Raw genomic sequence first — 20,211 nt, 5'->3', positions numbered from 1 at the left:
CTAATAAAAAGGTAGGATGAAAGACCAGAAAATACTACATGCATTTCTGCATTGATCCAGGATAGTCAGACTTCAGTATTCAATGGGGACAGTTTCCTGGTTGTTCAATTCCCTCATATAAAATGGAAAGAATTTGAATATAACCTTTACACATCATTGCACTGAACTTTAAATTATCTCTAGATTACTTATAACACATAAAATACTGTAAATGTTTATAAATATTTGATAGAAAAGGATAGCAAGAAAGAGAAGAGGGAAGAAGGGCAAAGAGGAGGAATGATAATGGCTAGTTTTCATACAGGTTTTCCTGTGTGAGAAGCTAGGTTAACTAATGTACGCTTATCATCTCATTCAGTTGTCAAGCACCTAACCATCAGGTGTTTTTCCCAATTTACAGATAAGAAATTACCTACAATGAAGAAAAGCACTCTCACTGTTTTACCTTGACATGAAGCTAATCTTTATAAGGTACTTCCTTGGTCTACCAGGCCTTTGACTGCATAACCCCTAATATTCACACCACCATTTTAGTAAGGCTTTAATTGTTGTCCTTTTTCAGATTATTTTTAAAATTTTTAATTGATTTTTAAAAAATAAATGACAGTGGAATGCATTACAATTCTTGTTAAACATATACAGCAAAATTTTTCATATCTCTGATTGTAGATAAAGTATGTTGACACTAATTCATGTCTTCATACATGTACTTTGAATAATGGTGTCTATCACATTCCACCATCCTTGCTAACTCCGGGTCCCCTCCCTTCCCCTCCCACCCCCTCTGCCCTATCTAGAATTCATCTATTCCTTCCATGCTCCCCCTCCCTACCCCACTATGAGTCAGACTCCTTATATCAGAGAAAACATGCAGCATTTGTTTTGGGGGTATTGACTAACTTCACTTAGCATTATCTTCTCCAACTCCATCCAGTTACCTGCATTCGCTTTTATTGCTGAGTAATTGTTATCATTTTTCAGATTTTTAAAAGTAGTTGATTTGAATTTAGTTTTCTCTTCTTCATTCTCATGAATCTACAATGATATTTTCTATATAACTTTCACTCAAACCCCTCTTTTTTTTTTGTCCTGTGGAACTATTTGTATATCAACTGCTTATCAAATATTTGATTTGCAAATATTTTTCCCAACTTGTAGGCTGCTTTTTTATTTTGTTGATTGCTATGTTGTATAAATTATATACATATAATTTTATAAAAACAAAAATTTAAAAGTCAAATAGTTTTTACTCATATATTTTTATATATAAGTGATAAAAAACTTTGCTTCCTAGATTTGTAGAACATTCTTGTTCTTGACTTTATTTTTTCCATGTAGAATTTGCATAAAATAACTTTTTAAAAATAGCAAATGTTAATGGATAATTATAAATGTAATGCATTCCACTATTGTCATGTATGTAAGAAATTTTAAAAAAGCAAATGTGATCTTCTTAAAATTTGTTCCAATTAGTCACACATGACCATTGAATGCATTTTGACACATCATATGTAAATGGAGTATAACTTCTCATTCTTCTAGTTGTACAGGAAATAGGAAGCATATTGGTCATGTAATCATATAGCATATAAGATAATAATGTCCAATTTGTTCTATTATCCTTCCTACCCCCATACCCCTCTCCTCTCCCTTCACTCCCCTCTGTCTAATCCAAAATACCTCTTATCTTCCCTAGCCATCTGCCCCCCACCCCATTACTGTGAATTAGTATTCACATATCAGAGAAAACATTGAGCCTTTGGTTTTTAGGGATTGGCTTATTTCACTTACCATTGCCTCCAGTTCTATCCATTTACCGATAAATGCCATAATTTCATTCTTCTTTAAGGCTGAGTAATATTACATTGTGTATATGTATGACATTTTCTTTATCCACTCATTTATTGAAGAATACTTAGGTTGGTTTCACAGCTTAGCTATTGTGAATTGTGCTGCTATAAACATTGAAGTGGCCATGTCACTATAGTATGCTGATTTTAAGTCCTTTGGTTATATGCTGAGGAATGGGATAACTGAATCAAACGGTGGTTCCATTCCAAGTTTTCTGAGGGATATCCATACTGTTTTCCATTTGGCTGCACCAATTTGCAGTATCACCAACAATGTATGAGTGTACCTTTATCCCCACATTCTCATTGACATTTATTGTTGCTTGTGTTCTTGATAATTGTCATTCAGACTGGAGTGAGGTGAAATCTCAATGTAGTTTTAATTTACACTTCATTAATTAACAGAGATGTTGAACATGTTTTCATATATTTGTTGACTGTATTTCTTCTTAAAATGTCTGTTCAGTTCCTTAGCCCATTTATTGATTGGGGTATTTGTTTGTTTTTGGTGTAAAGTTTTTTTAATTTCTTTATATATTCTGGAGATTAATGTTCTAACAACTGAGGTGCAGGTGGCAAAAATTTTCTCAAATTCTATAGGCTCTTTCTTCATGTTCTTGATTTTTTTCTTTGCTGTGAATAAGGTTTTTATAGCATTTCCATCCCATTTATTAATTCTTGATTTACTTCTTGTAAATCTTCTAAGTCTTATTAAGAAAGTTAGTTTCTAAGATTATATGATGTAGATTTGGGCCTACTTTTTCTTCTATTAGGTGCAAGGTCTCTTTTATAGTACCTAAGTTTTGATCCACTTTGAGTTGAGTTTTATGCAGAGTGAGAGATAGAGGTTTAATTTCATTTTGCTACATGTGAATTTCTAGTTTTCCCAGAACCATTTGTTGAAGAGGCTATCTTTTCTCCAGTGAATGTTTTTGGCACCTTTGTCTAGTATGAGATTACTGTATTTATGTGGATTTGTCTGGGTCTTCCTTTCTGTACCATTGGTTTATGTGTCTGTTTTGGTGCCAATACTATGCCAGTTTTGTTACTATAACTCTGTAGTATAGTTTAAGGTCTGGTATTGTGATGCCACTTGCTTCACTCTTTTTGCTAAGGACTGCTTTGGCTATTCTGTGTCTACTATTTTTTCAAATGAATTTCATGATTGCTTTTTCTAATTCTATGAAGAATGTCATTGCAATTTTAACAGGAATTGCTTTAAATTTGTTTAATGGTTTTGGGGGTATGGCCATTTGAACAATGTTAATTCTGCATATCCAAATACATGGGAGATCTTCTAAGTTCTTCAATTTCTTTCTTTAGTGTTCTGTAGTTTTTGTCATTATAGAAGTCTTTCACCTCTTTTGTTAGATTGATTCCCAAGTTTTATTTTTTTAAGGTGCTTGCTAATGGGGTAGTTTTTCTAATTTCTCTTTCAGTGAATTCATCACTGATGTATAGGACCATATTGATTTCTGGGTATTGATATTATATCCTGATATTTACTGAGTTCATTTATTAGGTATAGAAATTTTACAGTGGAATTGTTTTGGAGCTTCTAAATATAGAATCATGACATCACAAGCAGTGATAGTTTGAGTTTTTCTTTTCCTATTCATATCCCTTTAATTTCTTTCATCTGTCTAATTGCTCTGGCTACAGTTTCAAGGACAATGTTGAGTATAAATGGTGAAAGAGGGCATCCGTGTAGAATTATGTTGGCCTTGAGTTTATCATATGCAGTTTTCACAATGTTGAGATATGTCCTACTTTTAAAGGAATACCACCAGGGATTTTTGGCAAACCAAGCAGCAGAATATCAGCACACTTTGGTTATTATTTCCCAATTTTTAAGACAGGAGATATTGACTAGAATAACTGGTTAGCTCTTTAATATACTGTTTTGTTTTTATAAATTTAAGTTTTATAACCATGGGGTCATCTAGTACAGGTAAGAAGATATCCTGTCAACCTAAATGGTTTTCTCATATTAAGCCATTTCCACTCTTTTATTAAGATTCTTAGTACCAATACAGAATGCACCTTCTAGTAAAAAGAGGAAAATTAAAAACTCTTCATTCCTTTCCAGTTAAATTTGGAGTATGAATAAGCAAAGTGAACACTTTTAAAAATATTTATTCATAATCTTAGCAATTTTTTTCTTTTGCTCATATTAGAGTAAAAAACTTTATTTAAAACACATTTAAAATGACTTCTGCAATTACAGGTAACAATTTAAATTCTGCTAAGCTGGCAAAGCCTGGTAATGAAAAGTATTAGGTGTCATTTTGAATTTCAAGAACAGAAATTTTAAGCAATCAGTGGCAGTAAAAGCATGCCATGTCCGTGACCTTTCTCTTCCCACGGGGCTTATCCCTTCACCTCTAATCCAGCCCAGTGGCTATCTCATTTTACCTTTCTCAGAGTTATAAATCTTCAATGATTTTATCTTTTACTGTACTGTTAATGTCTCTTTTTCCAATCTTTGAGCCTATCAACATGAACACTCTAAACAAAGCTTCTCTTTATCACAGTGGTCCATGTCCCTTGTCTCTCCTTTTTAAAATATTTTCTGAGTTGTAGATGGATACAATATCTTCATTTTTTATTAGTTTTTAATTTTTACGTGGTGCTGAGTATTGAACCCAGGCCTCAGGTGTGTAAGGCAAATGCTCTACCACTGAGCTATAGCCTCAGTCCTCTCATGGTTTTTTTTTTTTTTCAGGACCATATCTTCTAAAAATATTCTGATGTGAATTCCTTATTTCCTGTATATGCTGGACACTAACTTCAACTCCATTCCACAGAATTTTATTTCATTACTATTCCTAGTGGTCTCATAATTGGAAAGAGTACTGTATCTGTTGCAGTCCTTGCCTTATTTCATCTCTCTGTAGCTTTTAGATCTTTTATCTTCTTGATATCCTGCTGTCTCTTAATTCTCATAAGAGAATTTCATTTCATGAATGTTTTTTCCTAATTTTTATGACCTCCTTGGTAAGCATTTGATATCTTTTTGTCTGCTCTTATTGCTATTATATCCTGGGCCATCTTTGACACTTACCTTCTTCAATAAAAGTAGACAATAGACTGATTTCATCTGCCACTTACAAAGTATAAATTTCAAATCTCAGTAATCCACCCAATGCCTTCAAGAGATCCACACACATACGGCATTTGTCCATCCCATTTCAGTGTCTTGTTAACATTTCACACTCAACATATTTAATTTTCAACCACTTCATACTCTATATTGCTTACTACCAAATTTAATGCTATGGTTTGGATATAGTTTAAGTATGTTCCCCAAGGTGATGTGTTGAAATTTAATCCAAATTGTGAGCCACTAAGAGTGGAAACTTAATCTAACTACAGTATTTAGAAGTGAGGTCATTTGGAGGTGACTAGAATTCAACAAGGTCATCTGGGTGGAACTCCCATGACTGAACACTGGTGGCTTTATAGGAAGAGCAAAGAAACCAGAAATGTATATCCCTCTCTCTTGCCACGTGATATCATGCCACCTCAGGACTCTGCCAGCAACAAGGCCATCACCAGATTTGGGCCTTTGGACCTCTAGAACACTAACTTCTTTTCTCTATAAATTTATCCAGTTTCAGTTTTTTTATTATAGTAACAAAAACAAACTAATAAACCCTTTCCAGTATGTATTTAAGTATGGAGAGTCATTAATTTGTGATGATCCTATACCTAGAAATCTTCAACATAGTAGAGATTTCTTTTTTTTTTTTTGCTATGTTTATTCTGGCTGCTAATTTACAAACTCAAGTTTCTGAAACATGGAACAGAGAATGTACCGAGGGAAATATGATAAAAAATACATTGAAACTCCTTTATAATGTCAGTGATGGAGGACAACACTGACTCATATTGTCAAACTAAATGTCTGATTTGTGAGAACTACATTTGAGAAACTGTGATTTGTGACTTATCTCCATGCAGAAATGTTGTTATCAGAAATGATATGCTATTAAAATTTTTTCATGCCTCCGTGTTTACACTAAAATTTTCTTGAGTTTAAGAACTCTTTTAAATTCACTTTTAATTTCAATTTAGTTTTATGGTTTTTAAGAACATGGCATATACTTTAAACACTAATAAAAATTAAAAGTAAAGATATTTTCTTTCTTCTCCAATGTTTGCTTCCCCCAGCAGATGTTCCTACTTTTCAATTTTATGATGATGTCTATGAGAAATTTTTCAAAAGGACCCAGCACTACAAAAATAAATAAATAAATGAATAATAAACAGATAGGTTACTAATAGATTACAACTCACCTCCATTTTGCCTGAAATTTGATGAATGACTTGAATTGAAATGAACTCATAAAAATGTGTTATCTTGCACACAGAATTTGGATGTGGGAAGGATGGGAGGAAGTTAACTCAAATAAACTCTGACTATTTGGAATTAAAGACAGTAGCAATTGTAAGAATAAACTTCCCTCAGCTCTCCTCTGCCCTCCTATAACTAAGGCACCCCCACTTCCTATACTCTAGAACACCACCTTATACTTTGGTTCCGGGAGCCATGATTCATACATGAAATTAACCTAAATATATAATCTTCTCATAGCATGTAAGAAGTTGTTTCAGTGGGAAAATGACAAGATTCAGTAAAAGGGAAAAATGATAAAACAGCATCCTTTCAAGCAAGAGACTATCACTCAAGAATGAGAACATATCGAATATCCTGTATTAAGTCTATTTAATTCCTGAGAAGCTGTTAAATACTTATTTTTATGAAGTAAGAGTTCATTAATCTATAAAACAAATCTAGGCTCTAATGTTTGTCTGAAATAAATTTCAGACCAATAATAACATCAAAACAAACTGTCACAAGGTGTATTGGGGAATTATATCCTTAAATGACATGTAATTATGGTATAATGAATGCTCCAGAAGTTTATTTCTGGCATAGTTTCATTAAAATACCTTTTTTGACTCAGAGCATCAGCATGAAAAGTCAAATGAGACTAACCACCAACAATATTTTATCAAAATATCAATATAAAGTATATATGCAAATTGAGTGCAATGTGATTTGACTTATACTTCTTTATTTTAAAATGTCATCTTTACTTGAATTAACATTAACTGTCAATGCATTTATCACTAAAAGTTGATTTTAATTGTGTTCATTTATGATTAGGTGGCAGGACCCAGTCAACAGCCTGCATATCTTTGTTTTAAAAAAATTATAACAAGCAATTAGGCTTCAGAAATACCACACAGGGTCAGAAAGTCTAATTTTGTTCTCTTCTTGTGCAACATGCTTTAATAGATGCTAAGTTTACTTTTGGCTGCTATTCATCTCCTTCCTATTTGGGGGTATATTGCTTCTGTAACTAATTGAACTATTTTTGTGTATAATCCCTATCTTATGAAATTAATAGTATCTGCTAAAATGGAGAATTACATTATAGTGTGCAGGAATAGAAAGAAATTTGTGACAGGGGTCTGAATCTTTTCCACTTCTCCAAAATGTCATTATGTATATTTATAAGGGAAATGTTTAAATTTTTGGATAGCTAAAAACATGTTGTCCTCTAAGATTATATTGTGTAATAAAGACAAAAAATTGTATGGGTTCTATAGGACTTAGAAAAGCATGTTTTAGATGTCTTATTAAGCTACCACACCATCTCAATACAATTTTTATTTGTTTTGATTAGTTTTGCATAACAGTAGAATGCATTTATGCACTTTGATGCATCATACATAAATGGGATATAATTTCTCATTTTTCTGAGTGTACATGTTGAAGAATCACATTGGTCATGCAGTCACATATATACATACAGTAATAATATCTGTTTCCTTCTACTATCCTTCCTATCCCCACATCCCCTCTACCTAATCTTGGGGAACTCTATTTTTCTCTAGTGCCCTGCTCCCCTTATTGTGAATTAGCATCTGCATATTAGAGAAAACATTCAGCCTTTGGTTTTTGAGGGGATTGGCCTTGTTCAATTAGCATCATATTCTCCAAATCCATCCATTTACTGGCAAATGCCATAGTTTCATTCTTCTTTAAAACTGAGTAATATCCCACTGAAAAAATTATACACACACACACACACACACACACACACACACACACACATATATATATACACATATATATATACATATATATCACATTTTTATCCATTTATCTATTAAAGGACACCTAGGTTGATTCCATAGTTTAGCAATTATGAATTGAGCTGCTCTAAACATTAATGTGGCTGCATTGCTGTAGTATGCTGATTTTAGTCCTTTGGGTATAAACCAAGGAGTGGGATAACAGGATCAAATGGTGGTTCCATTCCAAGTTTTCTTAGGAGTCTTCATACTGCTTTCCATAGTGGTTGTACCAATTTTCAGTCCCGCCAGCAATGTAGCTTTTCCCCCACATTCTTGCCAATATTTATTGCTGCCTGTATTCTTGATGATTGCCATTGTGACTGGAGTGAGATGAAATCTTAGAGTAGTTTTGATTTGCACTCTCTAATTGCCGGAGATGTTGAACACATTTTCATATATTTGTTGATGGATTGTATTTCCTCTTTTGTGAAGTATCTGTTTAGTTCCTTAGCCCACTTACTGATTGGGTTATTTATTTTTTGGTGTTAAGTTTTTTGAGTTCTTTATATAGCCTAGAGATTAATGCTTTATTGAAAGTGCATGTGGTAAAGATTTTCTCCCAATCTATAGGCTCTTTGCTGATGTTATTGATTGTGTCCTTTGCTTAGAAGAATCTTTTTAATTTGAATCCATCCCATTTATTGATTCTTGATTTTACTTCTTAGGCTTTAGGAGTCTTGTTAAGAAAGTCAGGTCCTAAGTTCATGATGAAGATTTGGGACTAGTTTTTCCTCTATTAGGCACAGAGTCTCTAGTATAATTCTTTTAGGTTCTTGATATGCTTTGAGTTGAGTTTTGGCAGGGTGAGAGATAGGGATTTAATTTCATTTTGCTACATATGAATTTCCAATTTTGTCAGCACCATTTGTTGAAAACGATATCTTTTCTCCAATGAATGTTTTTGGCACCTTTTTCTAGTATGAGATAACTGTATTTATGTGTTTGTCTCTGTGTCCTCTACTCTGTACCATTAATCCACAAGCCTATTTTGGCGCCAATTACATGCCATTTTTGTTACTATTGCTCTGGAGTATAGTTTAAAGTCCACTATTGTGATGCTCCTGCTTCACTTTTCTTGCTAAGGATTGCTTTGGCTATTCTGGGTCTCTTATTTTTTCAAATAAATTTCATGATTGTTTTTTCTATTTTATGAAGAATGTCATTGGGATTTTAATAGGAATTGTATTATATCTGTATAACGCTTTTGGAAGTATGGCCATTTTGACAATATTAATTCTGCCTATCTGGGAGCATGGGAAAGTTTAAGAGATAATAAGTGATTGATACAAATAAATTTCCTGAGGGTACTGGGTATTTAAATAGGGGGGGTTTATAATAAACCCTTTTATCATAAAAAATTAAATGTATAAATTAGTTCAATTATTGTATGTTAATCCAAAAAATTAAATGTTGAAATGGAAATGTTAACTATTATGATTTGATCACTACATATTGTACATGTGTATTAAATTATTACTCTGTACCACATAAATATGTACAATTACACAACTAATTAAACAATATTTTACTTTTTCTCTTTCTTGTTAGCTGACAGAAATTCCTTAGTAGTGAATTATACCTGGTATATGCACAATGAATACATGCACAAGGAAATAAGGTAGGAGGGAAGAATGAAGAAAGAGGGAGCCAGGCAAGCATAATTAGAAGCCTCAAATAATCAGATTCCATTTCATTCTCTCTGCATATGAACTTTATAAATCATAAAAATAAAACTATTATTGATCTAATAATATATGTATATATCATACTATAATATAATATGTATTTATGTATTTCAAGTTCATACTAGATTGAATTGGAAATTACTTAGAATTTAGCCATCTGATACTCCAGTAAAAAGCAGACTAAACAGCATCATAGAAATCCTTTAAAATTTTGAACTACTAGATTGAACAAACTAGATAGCAAGCAACTAATGCCCCAGCAGAGTTTTTTTTATAATATGCATTATCCACTGAAAATGGCCTTGTTTTCATCATTGTCTTCCACAATCAAAATCAGTTATTATTTAATGCCTAAAATTTATATGTCAATCTTTAAAAAAAATCAGAACACTTTCATTGACAATCTCCCAAGATGGCCACTATGAAAACATAACCTGTTTATTTATTAGCAAGTTTGATTCTTCAGAACCCTATTTGTTCAGAACAGAAGTAATTCATTTGAAACTACTATACCATATGAAATGGAAAAGGCCATAGAGAGTCACCCATAATTCTTCATTAGTCAGTGACTATTTCCTTCAGCTTGGTGTAAAATGTCAAAGCTATATGGAAGTGAAATAGTACTTTTGTTTCCTCTCTTAAAATCTGAATAATGTTAAAAACAATGGCATAATTTAATGAAGCTATGTTATATAAGTACGTACTGTAAGGTTGTCTGGTCAAATTAAAGAATACCAACATAAGAAAAAAACTTCCAGGTGACACAAGTATTTGAACTTCAAAAATTGTGTATTCCAAAATATAGAGAAGAAAAAGGATAGGAAGAATTTAGTGTGTTAAAAGTTATTAGTATATGTAAGTCTGTGTCATGAACTGTAAGGTTTCACCAATTCCAACAATATTTAGTCTGTCTTTTAAAACTGAATACAATAAAATTCTAAAATAAGAAAAAAAAACGGGTATATGTGGGCTTTAGTCATTTATTCAGTCTTAGACATTTTGACTTTAGTAGAATACAACTTGCTTTCATCTATAAATGCTACATACTGGCTGAATATTCCGCATCTGAAATACTTGAGATTAGAAGTGTGTCAAGTTTTGGAGACTTATTTATATAGTTTTTTTAAAATTTTGGAATATTGGTTGAACATGCATAATCTCAAAATCTGAAAACAAAATGCCCTAAAATCCAAAACTTATTAGAGTAGCAAATCTACTTTTGGATTTTTAAGGATGCTCAATTTGTACTAAAACGTGAGATTAATAAAATTTGTATAATTCTTGAAGCCAAGATAATAAATGATATGTATGATTCAAGGACTTTAAAAAATATTTTCTCTGCTATTATCAGTTTTTGTTTTTCATATATTATATATACAAATAATAAGGAATATGGAATTATATGAAATAATATGGAATAAGTGCAAAGCCAAAAAGAGAAGTGTTTGTTGAGGAGAAATTAATATTTATTATGAATCTGAATTAAATATATAGGCTTCAAAGTAATGTTATACACCAGTCTAAATATTAATTGAATATCTCAATAAATTAACTAATGGAACTGACAGATTTTCCAATTAAAGTTATTCAGAAGGTAACTTAAATGATGTAGCTGCTACTTAGAAAACTGAAAAAGAGCCATGAGACATCTAATGAAAGGAAATCAAAGTGTTTAGAAACACCAGTCTCCATAAGAATGATATACTTTCTTTGTTATATATTTTCACTTTAGTATTCACTAATTTGTATTTGTCTTTTAGTTTTACATATAATGTTATAATATATTGTTAACCCAGGAAACTTAACATAATAAAATTTTTAAATGTCTTCATTTTTGGAAAGCAAAAATAAGCAATCTAAATTGTCAAGGAAAAAACACTGTTTGGTTATTAACTGCCAATTAAAATTAACAGTATTTTTGAAATGAAAAAGCTGATTCAAAAAATCATTTGAAAACATTTAAAGTGAAAAGAAATCTCCCCTAAAAGAAGTTAAGCTTCCTTAGAATTAATTGTCCACTTTATAAATTATTAATTCTTGATAACATTATTGATACTTGTATATTAATGTTAATAAGTTGTATATTAATAATGTTATAAAATTAAAAATAACCCAGATACAATTTAAGGAAAATATACAATAGAATAAAAATACATCTTTGCTCTAATTAATGTTTGAATGGCAAGGAGCAATGATCATGGATTTCACAATTTCCATTTGTAAATAATTCACCTGGTTAGCAATCTGCCGAGCGAGGACATCCATCCTTGATCCTGATTCTGATATCATTTTAGCTGCATATATCACCTCAGTTGTATGTTTTAGTGGGCCTTTGCCTCTGAAAATAAAAGAATGCTTGTTAGTTTGAGTGGTTCATAAAACAATGGATCTATATTTATATTGATAGATAAACATCTATATTTGCATATATAAAAGATTTGCATCCCAGTGTATTGGCAATTAGTTTTACATATTTTGGTTTTGGGTAGGTACCAGTCAGACTAAAGTCTCACATTTAATTTTTTCTAAAAAAAAAAAAAAAGCTTTATTGTGTTAAGATTCAGAAAATGCTACAGAGAAGATGGATTTCATTGCATCTTCATTTCCAGGTGTTTATTATAGTAAATAGCAGCTTAGAGATGCTCTTGGATCTCTCTGAGATGCCTAAAGACAAAGGTATTTTCCTGATTCTAGTAACAAAAATTATACATTATATACATTTATACATTTAAAACTGTATTTTATCAACAAGGTTACTTCTAATTTTTTTTTTATTTTCAATCCTTATTTTACAGTGTTTTTTTTTTTAGTTATTGGTATTAGGTTGTTATCATATTATCTTTTTTCCATATTACTTCAAACACAGAATGTCCAAGCCTGACAAATGTGTAATCTGGGACATTTAACACAGGAGTATAAATCAAATTCTTCCCCCAGTTGACACTGCAGTTGTCCTTCCAGCTTTAAAGAGAAGATATCCTAAACCTTACCTAAGTAAATCCACTTACTGTAGCATCACTTCAAAGGAAAATGCTGATAGCATTGCTGCAATGAGTGGAAATTTTCTCCCAGACAAAAATGAATTTAGGCCTGAGAACAATTCAACAGAAGTACTTAAAAGAGGTTCCCTCTGTTCATCTTAAATAATGATCCAGCCTTGTTTTGAAGAAATATATGTTATAAAATTAGCTGTCACACAGTTGCCCACCCATGTACATAGTTTGTGCTAGTCAAGAGAACCATCCACGTGGCCCAGTTGTCTTTATAAGATTTTGACATGTATTTGATCTTGTTTTGCCTACCTCACAGTTTTGTCATTTTAATACCACGATGTGAGCATTAAAAAAAAGGCAGGGGGTAGAAATTGAATTGTAAAAAATATAATAGGGAGTCTAACTTCAGAATGCCCCAGAAAGTCAATGGTACCTGTAAGAACACCATTTATGTATTCTTCCTTACATGTTTGTTTTGGTTTGATTTTTGGTTTTTGTACAGGGGCACTTAACCACTGAGCCACATCTCCAACCCTTTCTTTGTATTTTATTTAGAGACAGGGTCTCACTGAGTTGCTTAGGGCCTTGCTAAGTTGCTGAGGCTGGTTTTGATCTCACAGTCCTCCTGCCTCAACCTCCTGAGCCCCTGGGATTACAGACATATGCTACTGTGCAAGGCACATGGGATATTGTTGTCTCTGTCTAATCTTCTTTAATCAAGTCTCTTGCTTTTAATCAATCTCTTCTTTCTAAAGTATAAGAAAAAATAAATATATCATAGTAGTTGAATAAATCTGGATTCATATTATCTTGAACTGTTTCCCAAAACAGACTACTTCCTACTATGTATAAATCAAGAAAGATCAATAACTCCTCTGTGCCTCAGTTTCTTCAGTGATAACAGTAGCACAGACCACATATGGACATTCTAAGGACTATATGAGTTTATTTCTATACAGTGCTCTGAATGTTGTTGCTTTAAACAAAGCAAGTATTCACATATATAAGTTACAGCTATACTTACTTGAAGACAATTTTGGTTCAAAATGCCCTGGAATACAGGCTGGATTGTTTTCAGGATTTTGCAGGCAGGGAAAGAGGGAAAAAGGGCACTTACTACATTTTTGGAGCAACTTTCTATTTGTTTCTTCAGTGATTGACCATTTTGATATGAGAGCTGCATTTCTGCAGAGGAAAATCGGTACGTGGCTTTGGCAAATTACTGTGAAAGGGCAGTCAGATACCTTCATATCTAGATCATTTTACTTGGATCTCCACTCTTCAAAGATGTGAGGGATGTGCAACTAGACTGGAAGATGAAAGTGAGATTTTTTTGTTCTTTTCCTCTTCCCAGAAAAAAAGATGAATGGTTATCAGAATTAATGAAGCTGTTGTGTCCAATTAAAACTACTTTTTTTTTTATCTATTTCCTAACCTCCTTGTTGTTACTACATGAACTCTCAAAGATTTGCTTACTGGTTTTCTGTTATTTTCCCCTAGCAGAGAAGGGGACCCTGGAAGAATGATTCATTTAAGCAATGGTCTCAATGCTTTAGGGGAAGGAGGGATAATAAGGAAGGTGGAAGAGAACAATAAACTGGTCAGAATTAGAAAAAGATTTTATGAATTCAAAATACAGTGGAGTTACAAGAGAAGGGGAGTGAAAATGATCTTTGTCTATGTGTTATTTTATACCTTGGACTGACACCTTAATGTTAAATCTGACCTATCTGTTATTAAAGGAATATCTTTGTTCACTAAGAAGGGTAGAGCTATGTAGTGATAAAAGAGGAGATTCGTGCAGCTAAGTGGTCAGAGAATTCTGCCCCTGAAAACCTGAACACCCAAAAGCTTATGCCAGAAAGGTCCCCTTCCATTATGTTTGCATCCTTTCTGTGGTGCCTCTCAAAGATATTACAGACAAGTTTCCTTGTGAAAATAGAAGAGAGTATGTAACACAATGAGAATCTGGCCTTAGAGATGGTTATCATCACACTTCTCTGAATCTGCTGACATAGGTTGCTTTGAAATTAAAAAAAAAAAGTCAACATTAATCATTACGATATTGGAGTTGCTCTTATCAAATTTACTTTACGCATCAGGGAGGACTAGAAGTTATGTACAGGGTTATGTTCAAGAAAGGCATTGCATTTCATTATTTCTATGCATCTCTGGAGAAAGTTAAACTTAAATAAAGCTGTCTAAGCTCCCAAAAGGCAATGCATCAATTTTCAAGGTCTTAAACAATGGACAAAGGTTGTTACTAAGGAGAGCAGCTAAAGCTCTTGTAGCTTACACCATAGACAAAGACTTAGATCTAAGGAATGCAGCTAATGTACCCTTTTCCTCAAAATAATATATTTCCTGTATAAAAACACTAAGCTGATAAAAGAGAAATCACCTCTAACTTTAAACACAAATCTTGTTATGAGTCCGCTATCATAAAAATAACGATAAGGGTTAGAAATTAAAAGCAATGATCATACACTATGACAGACCACAATCATTCCCTTTCCCACATTTTTAATTAAATGTATTGCTTGGCAAGCTTCCTACTGAGTGCCAAACAAAATCCACATTTTACAAATGATTCTATAGCATGCCAAGCTTCCAGAGGAAGCCATAATTACTGAAACCATGATAAATTTTTAACATTCTCTGCCTGAAATGTGCTGTGTAATGAAAGCTTTTTTAAATTGGGAAATACATTCAAAGGTTGTTTGTTGCCTTCATTTTCATAATAGGGTCCCAGGATTTCTTGTCAACAAACTGTGCCTTAAATCATGGAGTTGGATCCTACAGAGAAAGATGCCCAGAGGAGGAAGAAGGGAGATTGAAATATTTGAAAATATTTAAAGAAACCAGAGGCCAGAAATTTTTAATGAACTGAGGTTATAAAATAACAATCTATCTCCTAAAAAAGGAGGGCAGACAGAGGTCTGAGGTGGAGGGCTGGCCCAGTGACAACTGTATTAGGTGATGCATGTTTGTTTAGCCAGGCCTCACTACATACATACTGCACAACATCCTGCGGCATACAGTAAATGTAAACAATTTTATCTGTGTTAATTTAAAACTAAAAAGTAATTTAAAAAATTAAGAGTTAGAAGGTGTAATGGAAACCCTGCAATAATCCAAAGATGGAGACACCATGTGTATTTCAATTAGGTGAGTGAAAGGATACCTCTGAAGTGTAATTTCTTGGTTTAACATAAACCTATTTGCTATTTCTAACATGTCTCATCCTTGACTCTCTTTCCATTTCTGGCTTTTGATTCCTCCCTTCTTTCTTTTGACTAAGCACAAGCAATTAGAAGATGGTGCAGATGACCAATTTACTGGGGTTCAGATTTAAGAACCAAAAAACACCAAATGGTTTTTTTGGTAACAGAGGATAAACAAAATGATTTGGTAACTTCTGCTACTGATTGAAAATGAAACAGAAAGCTAAAGTATATTGTCTGCATTTGTTAACTCTTAAATCGTTGATAACAATATTATTCTCCTTTTCAACCAAAAATTTTTACCTTAATCTTCACCTCACCTGTTCTAGGCAAGCGTTCTACCACTGAGCCACAGCCCCAGGCCTACCTTAATCTTCTTTTCCTTTGGTGCTTATATTTATTTTGAATAAATCCCATGATATCACAGTTCACTTAATAGATGAAAACAATGATGCTGTACATTTCTTCCATAATACTATTTAACACATTTATCATTTTCTACATGTTAGTTTCCATTCACACACTATCAGTATAATCACCCTCTGAATTTAGAATTGTTATTATCTTTATTTTGCAGATGAGAAAACTGAGGAGAAGTTAAACATATCTTGACCAAGTCACACAGCTTATAAGTATTGGAGATGGGACTTGAACTTAGGCAGTTTGGCCTAAGAGTCTGCTTTTAAAAGCTGTGCTATACTGCCTCCCATAAAACACATTAAGTTAAAATTAAAATACCAGAAGTTCTGTTTAGCCATTGATGAGAGTTACCATTTATTCAATAGAGAGCAGAGATGAAGGTTAGATTCAGGCACTGGTTATCTGGGAGATCCACCAACAGTGACTCGCTCACACCCAGAAACCTCAAGGAATACTGACTAAATCTGTGTCCCAGAAAAATGAGAAAAAAAATATCCTATATGGCATAGACTTGGCAGGGTCATGGTAAATGGTTAAAGGACTCCAGAAGCCTACTGCCTAGAGTTTTTTGAGATAGTATTGCTTTCTTTTTTTTACCCTAATTACCTTTCCTTCTTCTTCCCACATCCTAAACATTACCTTCTCCAACTTAGACATCACATGTGCCATGCTAAAAAGGAAACTGTGTTTCAATGTTTATTTATGATGTATCAAATGAATTTTTTATCTGAAAATCCTAACTTTAGACATAGTTTTGTTTTGTTTTGCTTGCTTATTTATAGCATTCAAATTGATGCTGCAATAGAATAAAATGAATAGGAATTTGGGACATACACTTAACTTGCATTCTAGTAATTTTACTTATTAGCAAATTAGTCTTAAGTAAATAATGACTTTTACTGGTCTGAGCTTGTTCTCTCTCCATTAAAATAATGATTGTCATATTTTTCACATGGTAAGGAACATAAAATCAAATGTATTACAAAATATTTGTCATATAGTAGGTGCTTATCGCATGCAAATTTTTCTTTCCTTTCTCCATTTACAATTAATGACATCTTATAAAAATTACCCTTTGATTTCTTTATTTAAATATTATAGTACTTGCCAGATATCAACTGAATTCACTTCATTAAGTTCTTTTTTATATCTGCTGACAATATTGTTCTGTATAGCCTTGTCCATAATATCCTTTCACCAAGAAAAAATAACTAAAATATATACCCACATAAACTCTGTGTATGTCTGTGGTATTGTTATTGTTGTTCAAGGTTATTGTTTAACTTTTTATACAGTCTATTTCCACTTAGTGATGGATCTCTATGGTAGTATAACTTCCCAGGATTAATGATTTAGTTCTATAAGGGAACCACCAGAATTCCCTTACTTGTAATTCTGTGTTAGATAAAAAAGAAAAAAATGAAATTATCATGAAAACAACTCAAATGCTGAGATGAAGAGAGATACCACACTCAAACAAGGACACAATGTTTCTCTACTATTCAGACATAAAACTTGAATTAGGCAACTTTCTTCCTCTAATGTTACTTTCCCTTTAAAGTGTCATTCTCAAGTTTTGAAGACTCTGTAAAAGTCCTTGGTAAATCAGCTAGTGAATAATCAGCTAACAATCATCTGGAGTAATTAGAATCCTCAGGAACCTTTGGGATTCAAGTCTCAAAATGATGTTGCTCCATGAGAGAGTAAAAATATGTCTGAAAAAATTATGCATATATTATACAATTATAGATATATTTTTCATTTCTTCTTTTCTTGTTCTATATTATTCAGAACATCAAAATATGTATAAGAACATCAAAATGTCTTAGTGGCCTCAAACAGTCAAGTTGATTTTTCTCTCAAATCATAGTGAAGGTGGCCTGTGGGGTAGTAAGCTATATACCACACAGTTGTTCAAGGACCCCAGTGCTAGCCCCTAAAGATCCAGGACTCTCCTCTGCAGGGAACCATTGTAGCCAGGCATCCAACACCTGAAAAGAATGAGACTAGAGGATCTCACAGGAGGCTTTAGGGACAGGATAAGAATTGGTACATAGCACTCACATCCACTTTCCAGAATATAGTCAAGGACTCATGTATCTGCAGAGAAGGCTTGGAAATGGATCAAAATTGGGCCCAGGAAGGAGAAGGGATTCGTGAACTCATGACATATTCCCAGGGGTGTTGATATCTAATACAGTATATTTTCCATTTCAGCAAAAAGGGGTTGTGAAATTTTGGATGTCACCAAGTAGAGTGGAAATTTGGGAAAGAACCATGGTCCTTCACCAATACAATTGAAATTATAAGACAGATACTCTGCCTGGGCACAAGGCCAATTCTATTTCTTATTTTGAAATTGTCACAATATGGAGACCATTATTAACAACAAAAATTACAAAGATTCTGCTTTTTGCATGATAATGAAAGTCTGTCTTATTCATCATTGTATTTGTTTATGAAACAAGGATGAGACTTATTTTAGAGAAATTTTAGAAATCTGTCTTGGAGAATACTTAGATAGAGTTACTATTGTTATTGCTGCTGATGTTAATGTTATGATTGTGTGGTAGTGGTTTTGTGTTTGTGTGTATGTATGGGTAGGGAGTAGGGATTCTCTACCTCATATCTACGAACTAGTTTTCCAATAAGGTGTAAGCCATAAATCTTTTCTTCTGTTTTTTTTTTTTTTTTTTTTTTTTTGCAGGGGGTCAGGTTACCAGGGATTGAACTCAGGGTCACTCCATCACTGAGCCACATCCCAGTCCTATTTTATATTTTATTTAGAGATAGGATCTCACTGAGTTGCTTAGCGCCTCTCTTTTGCTGAGGCTGGCTTTCAACTTGTGATCCTACTGCCTCAACCTCCTAAGAGCTGGAATTATTGGTGAACACTAGTGTGCCTGGCCTGTTCTTCAACTTTTAGATTCTTCAAATTCCTCTTAACCTCTTTTATAATTATCAAATCCACGATAGACTACAAAATCCAGAGAAGGAAAACACCTACGGTAGGAAACAAGTAGGATTAGAATAAAGAATTTATTTATCAAAGTTTGCTTGTTTTTAATTTGGAGGCAAAATAGAGGTCAACAAGATGGATATTTTGTCTTTTGTAAAACCCACTATTTCAGTTCTTCCTAACTAAAGATTTTACCATTTTCTGTTAATTTTGTACTGAAATTATACATAATAACAGGTTTTGTCCTGTGATTTTCCTCTTCCAGGAACTGTTATGATTGATGAACTATCTCACTCCACTCGGTTCTCACACTCCACCCTGCTGCAGAGTGGTGCAGTGGTTTTGCAGTGTGCACATTTAGAAGTTGGCATTCATGTCCTGGAACTTCTATCATTGTACATATATCATCTTGTGCTGCCTTGCATGCTCACTCTGTGCCTGATATTTACTCTTTTCATCCTATTAACCAGGAAATAGAATCTTAGAAGTTCAAAATTCCTTAATTTTTTCCAAGGTATAGAAAGAAATGCAGGTTAGTTTAAGTTGAATAACAAAGAGTTTAAGTCAATACATTTGGGGCCAATTAAAAATAAATTACATGGTCTTATTATCATCATAGGGTTTTCAGTAGTCACCTTAAAGCATTAAAATTCAATCGATACCTCTGAATCAGTGGACTATTTCACATGTTGCAATGGAACAATCCTCTCTCTCTCTCTCACACACACACACACACACACACACACACACACACACAACTAGAGATCCCCAGCCACTGTTTTGAATGAAGTCCTATTAAAGCATCCTTCATTGCTACTCGAACTAATGTCAAGGGGCATTGAAAAACAAACAAGGAAAACAAACAAACAACAAGAAACCTCTTCTTTCTCTTCTTTGGTTGAATTTCTCTTATCAATGATCTCACATTTA

The 20,211-nt window shown here is 33.0% G+C and overlaps 1 protein-coding gene across 1 annotated transcript in view; it reads right to left on the bottom strand.

Annotated features, from left to right (window-relative positions):
- The window catches only part of Ctnna3 (catenin alpha 3), a 1,639,810-nt gene that overhangs the window by 51,674 nt on the left and 1,567,925 nt on the right, over nt 1-20,211 (bottom strand). The window contains exon 16 of the mRNA XM_078041358.1: nt 11,918-12,023. Coding sequence (XP_077897484.1) covers nt 11,918-12,023 — 106 coding nt within the window. The remainder of the gene's footprint in view (nt 1-11,917; nt 12,024-20,211) is intronic.

This window comes from Ictidomys tridecemlineatus, chromosome 1, assembly GCF_052094955.1.
Source record: "Ictidomys tridecemlineatus isolate mIctTri1 chromosome 1, mIctTri1.hap1, whole genome shotgun sequence".
In the NCBI taxonomy this organism is placed as follows: Eukaryota; Metazoa; Chordata; class Mammalia; order Rodentia; family Sciuridae; genus Ictidomys; species Ictidomys tridecemlineatus.
The sequence above is the reverse complement of the archived record's forward strand: the minus strand, read 5'-3'. Positions and strand labels throughout refer to the sequence as shown.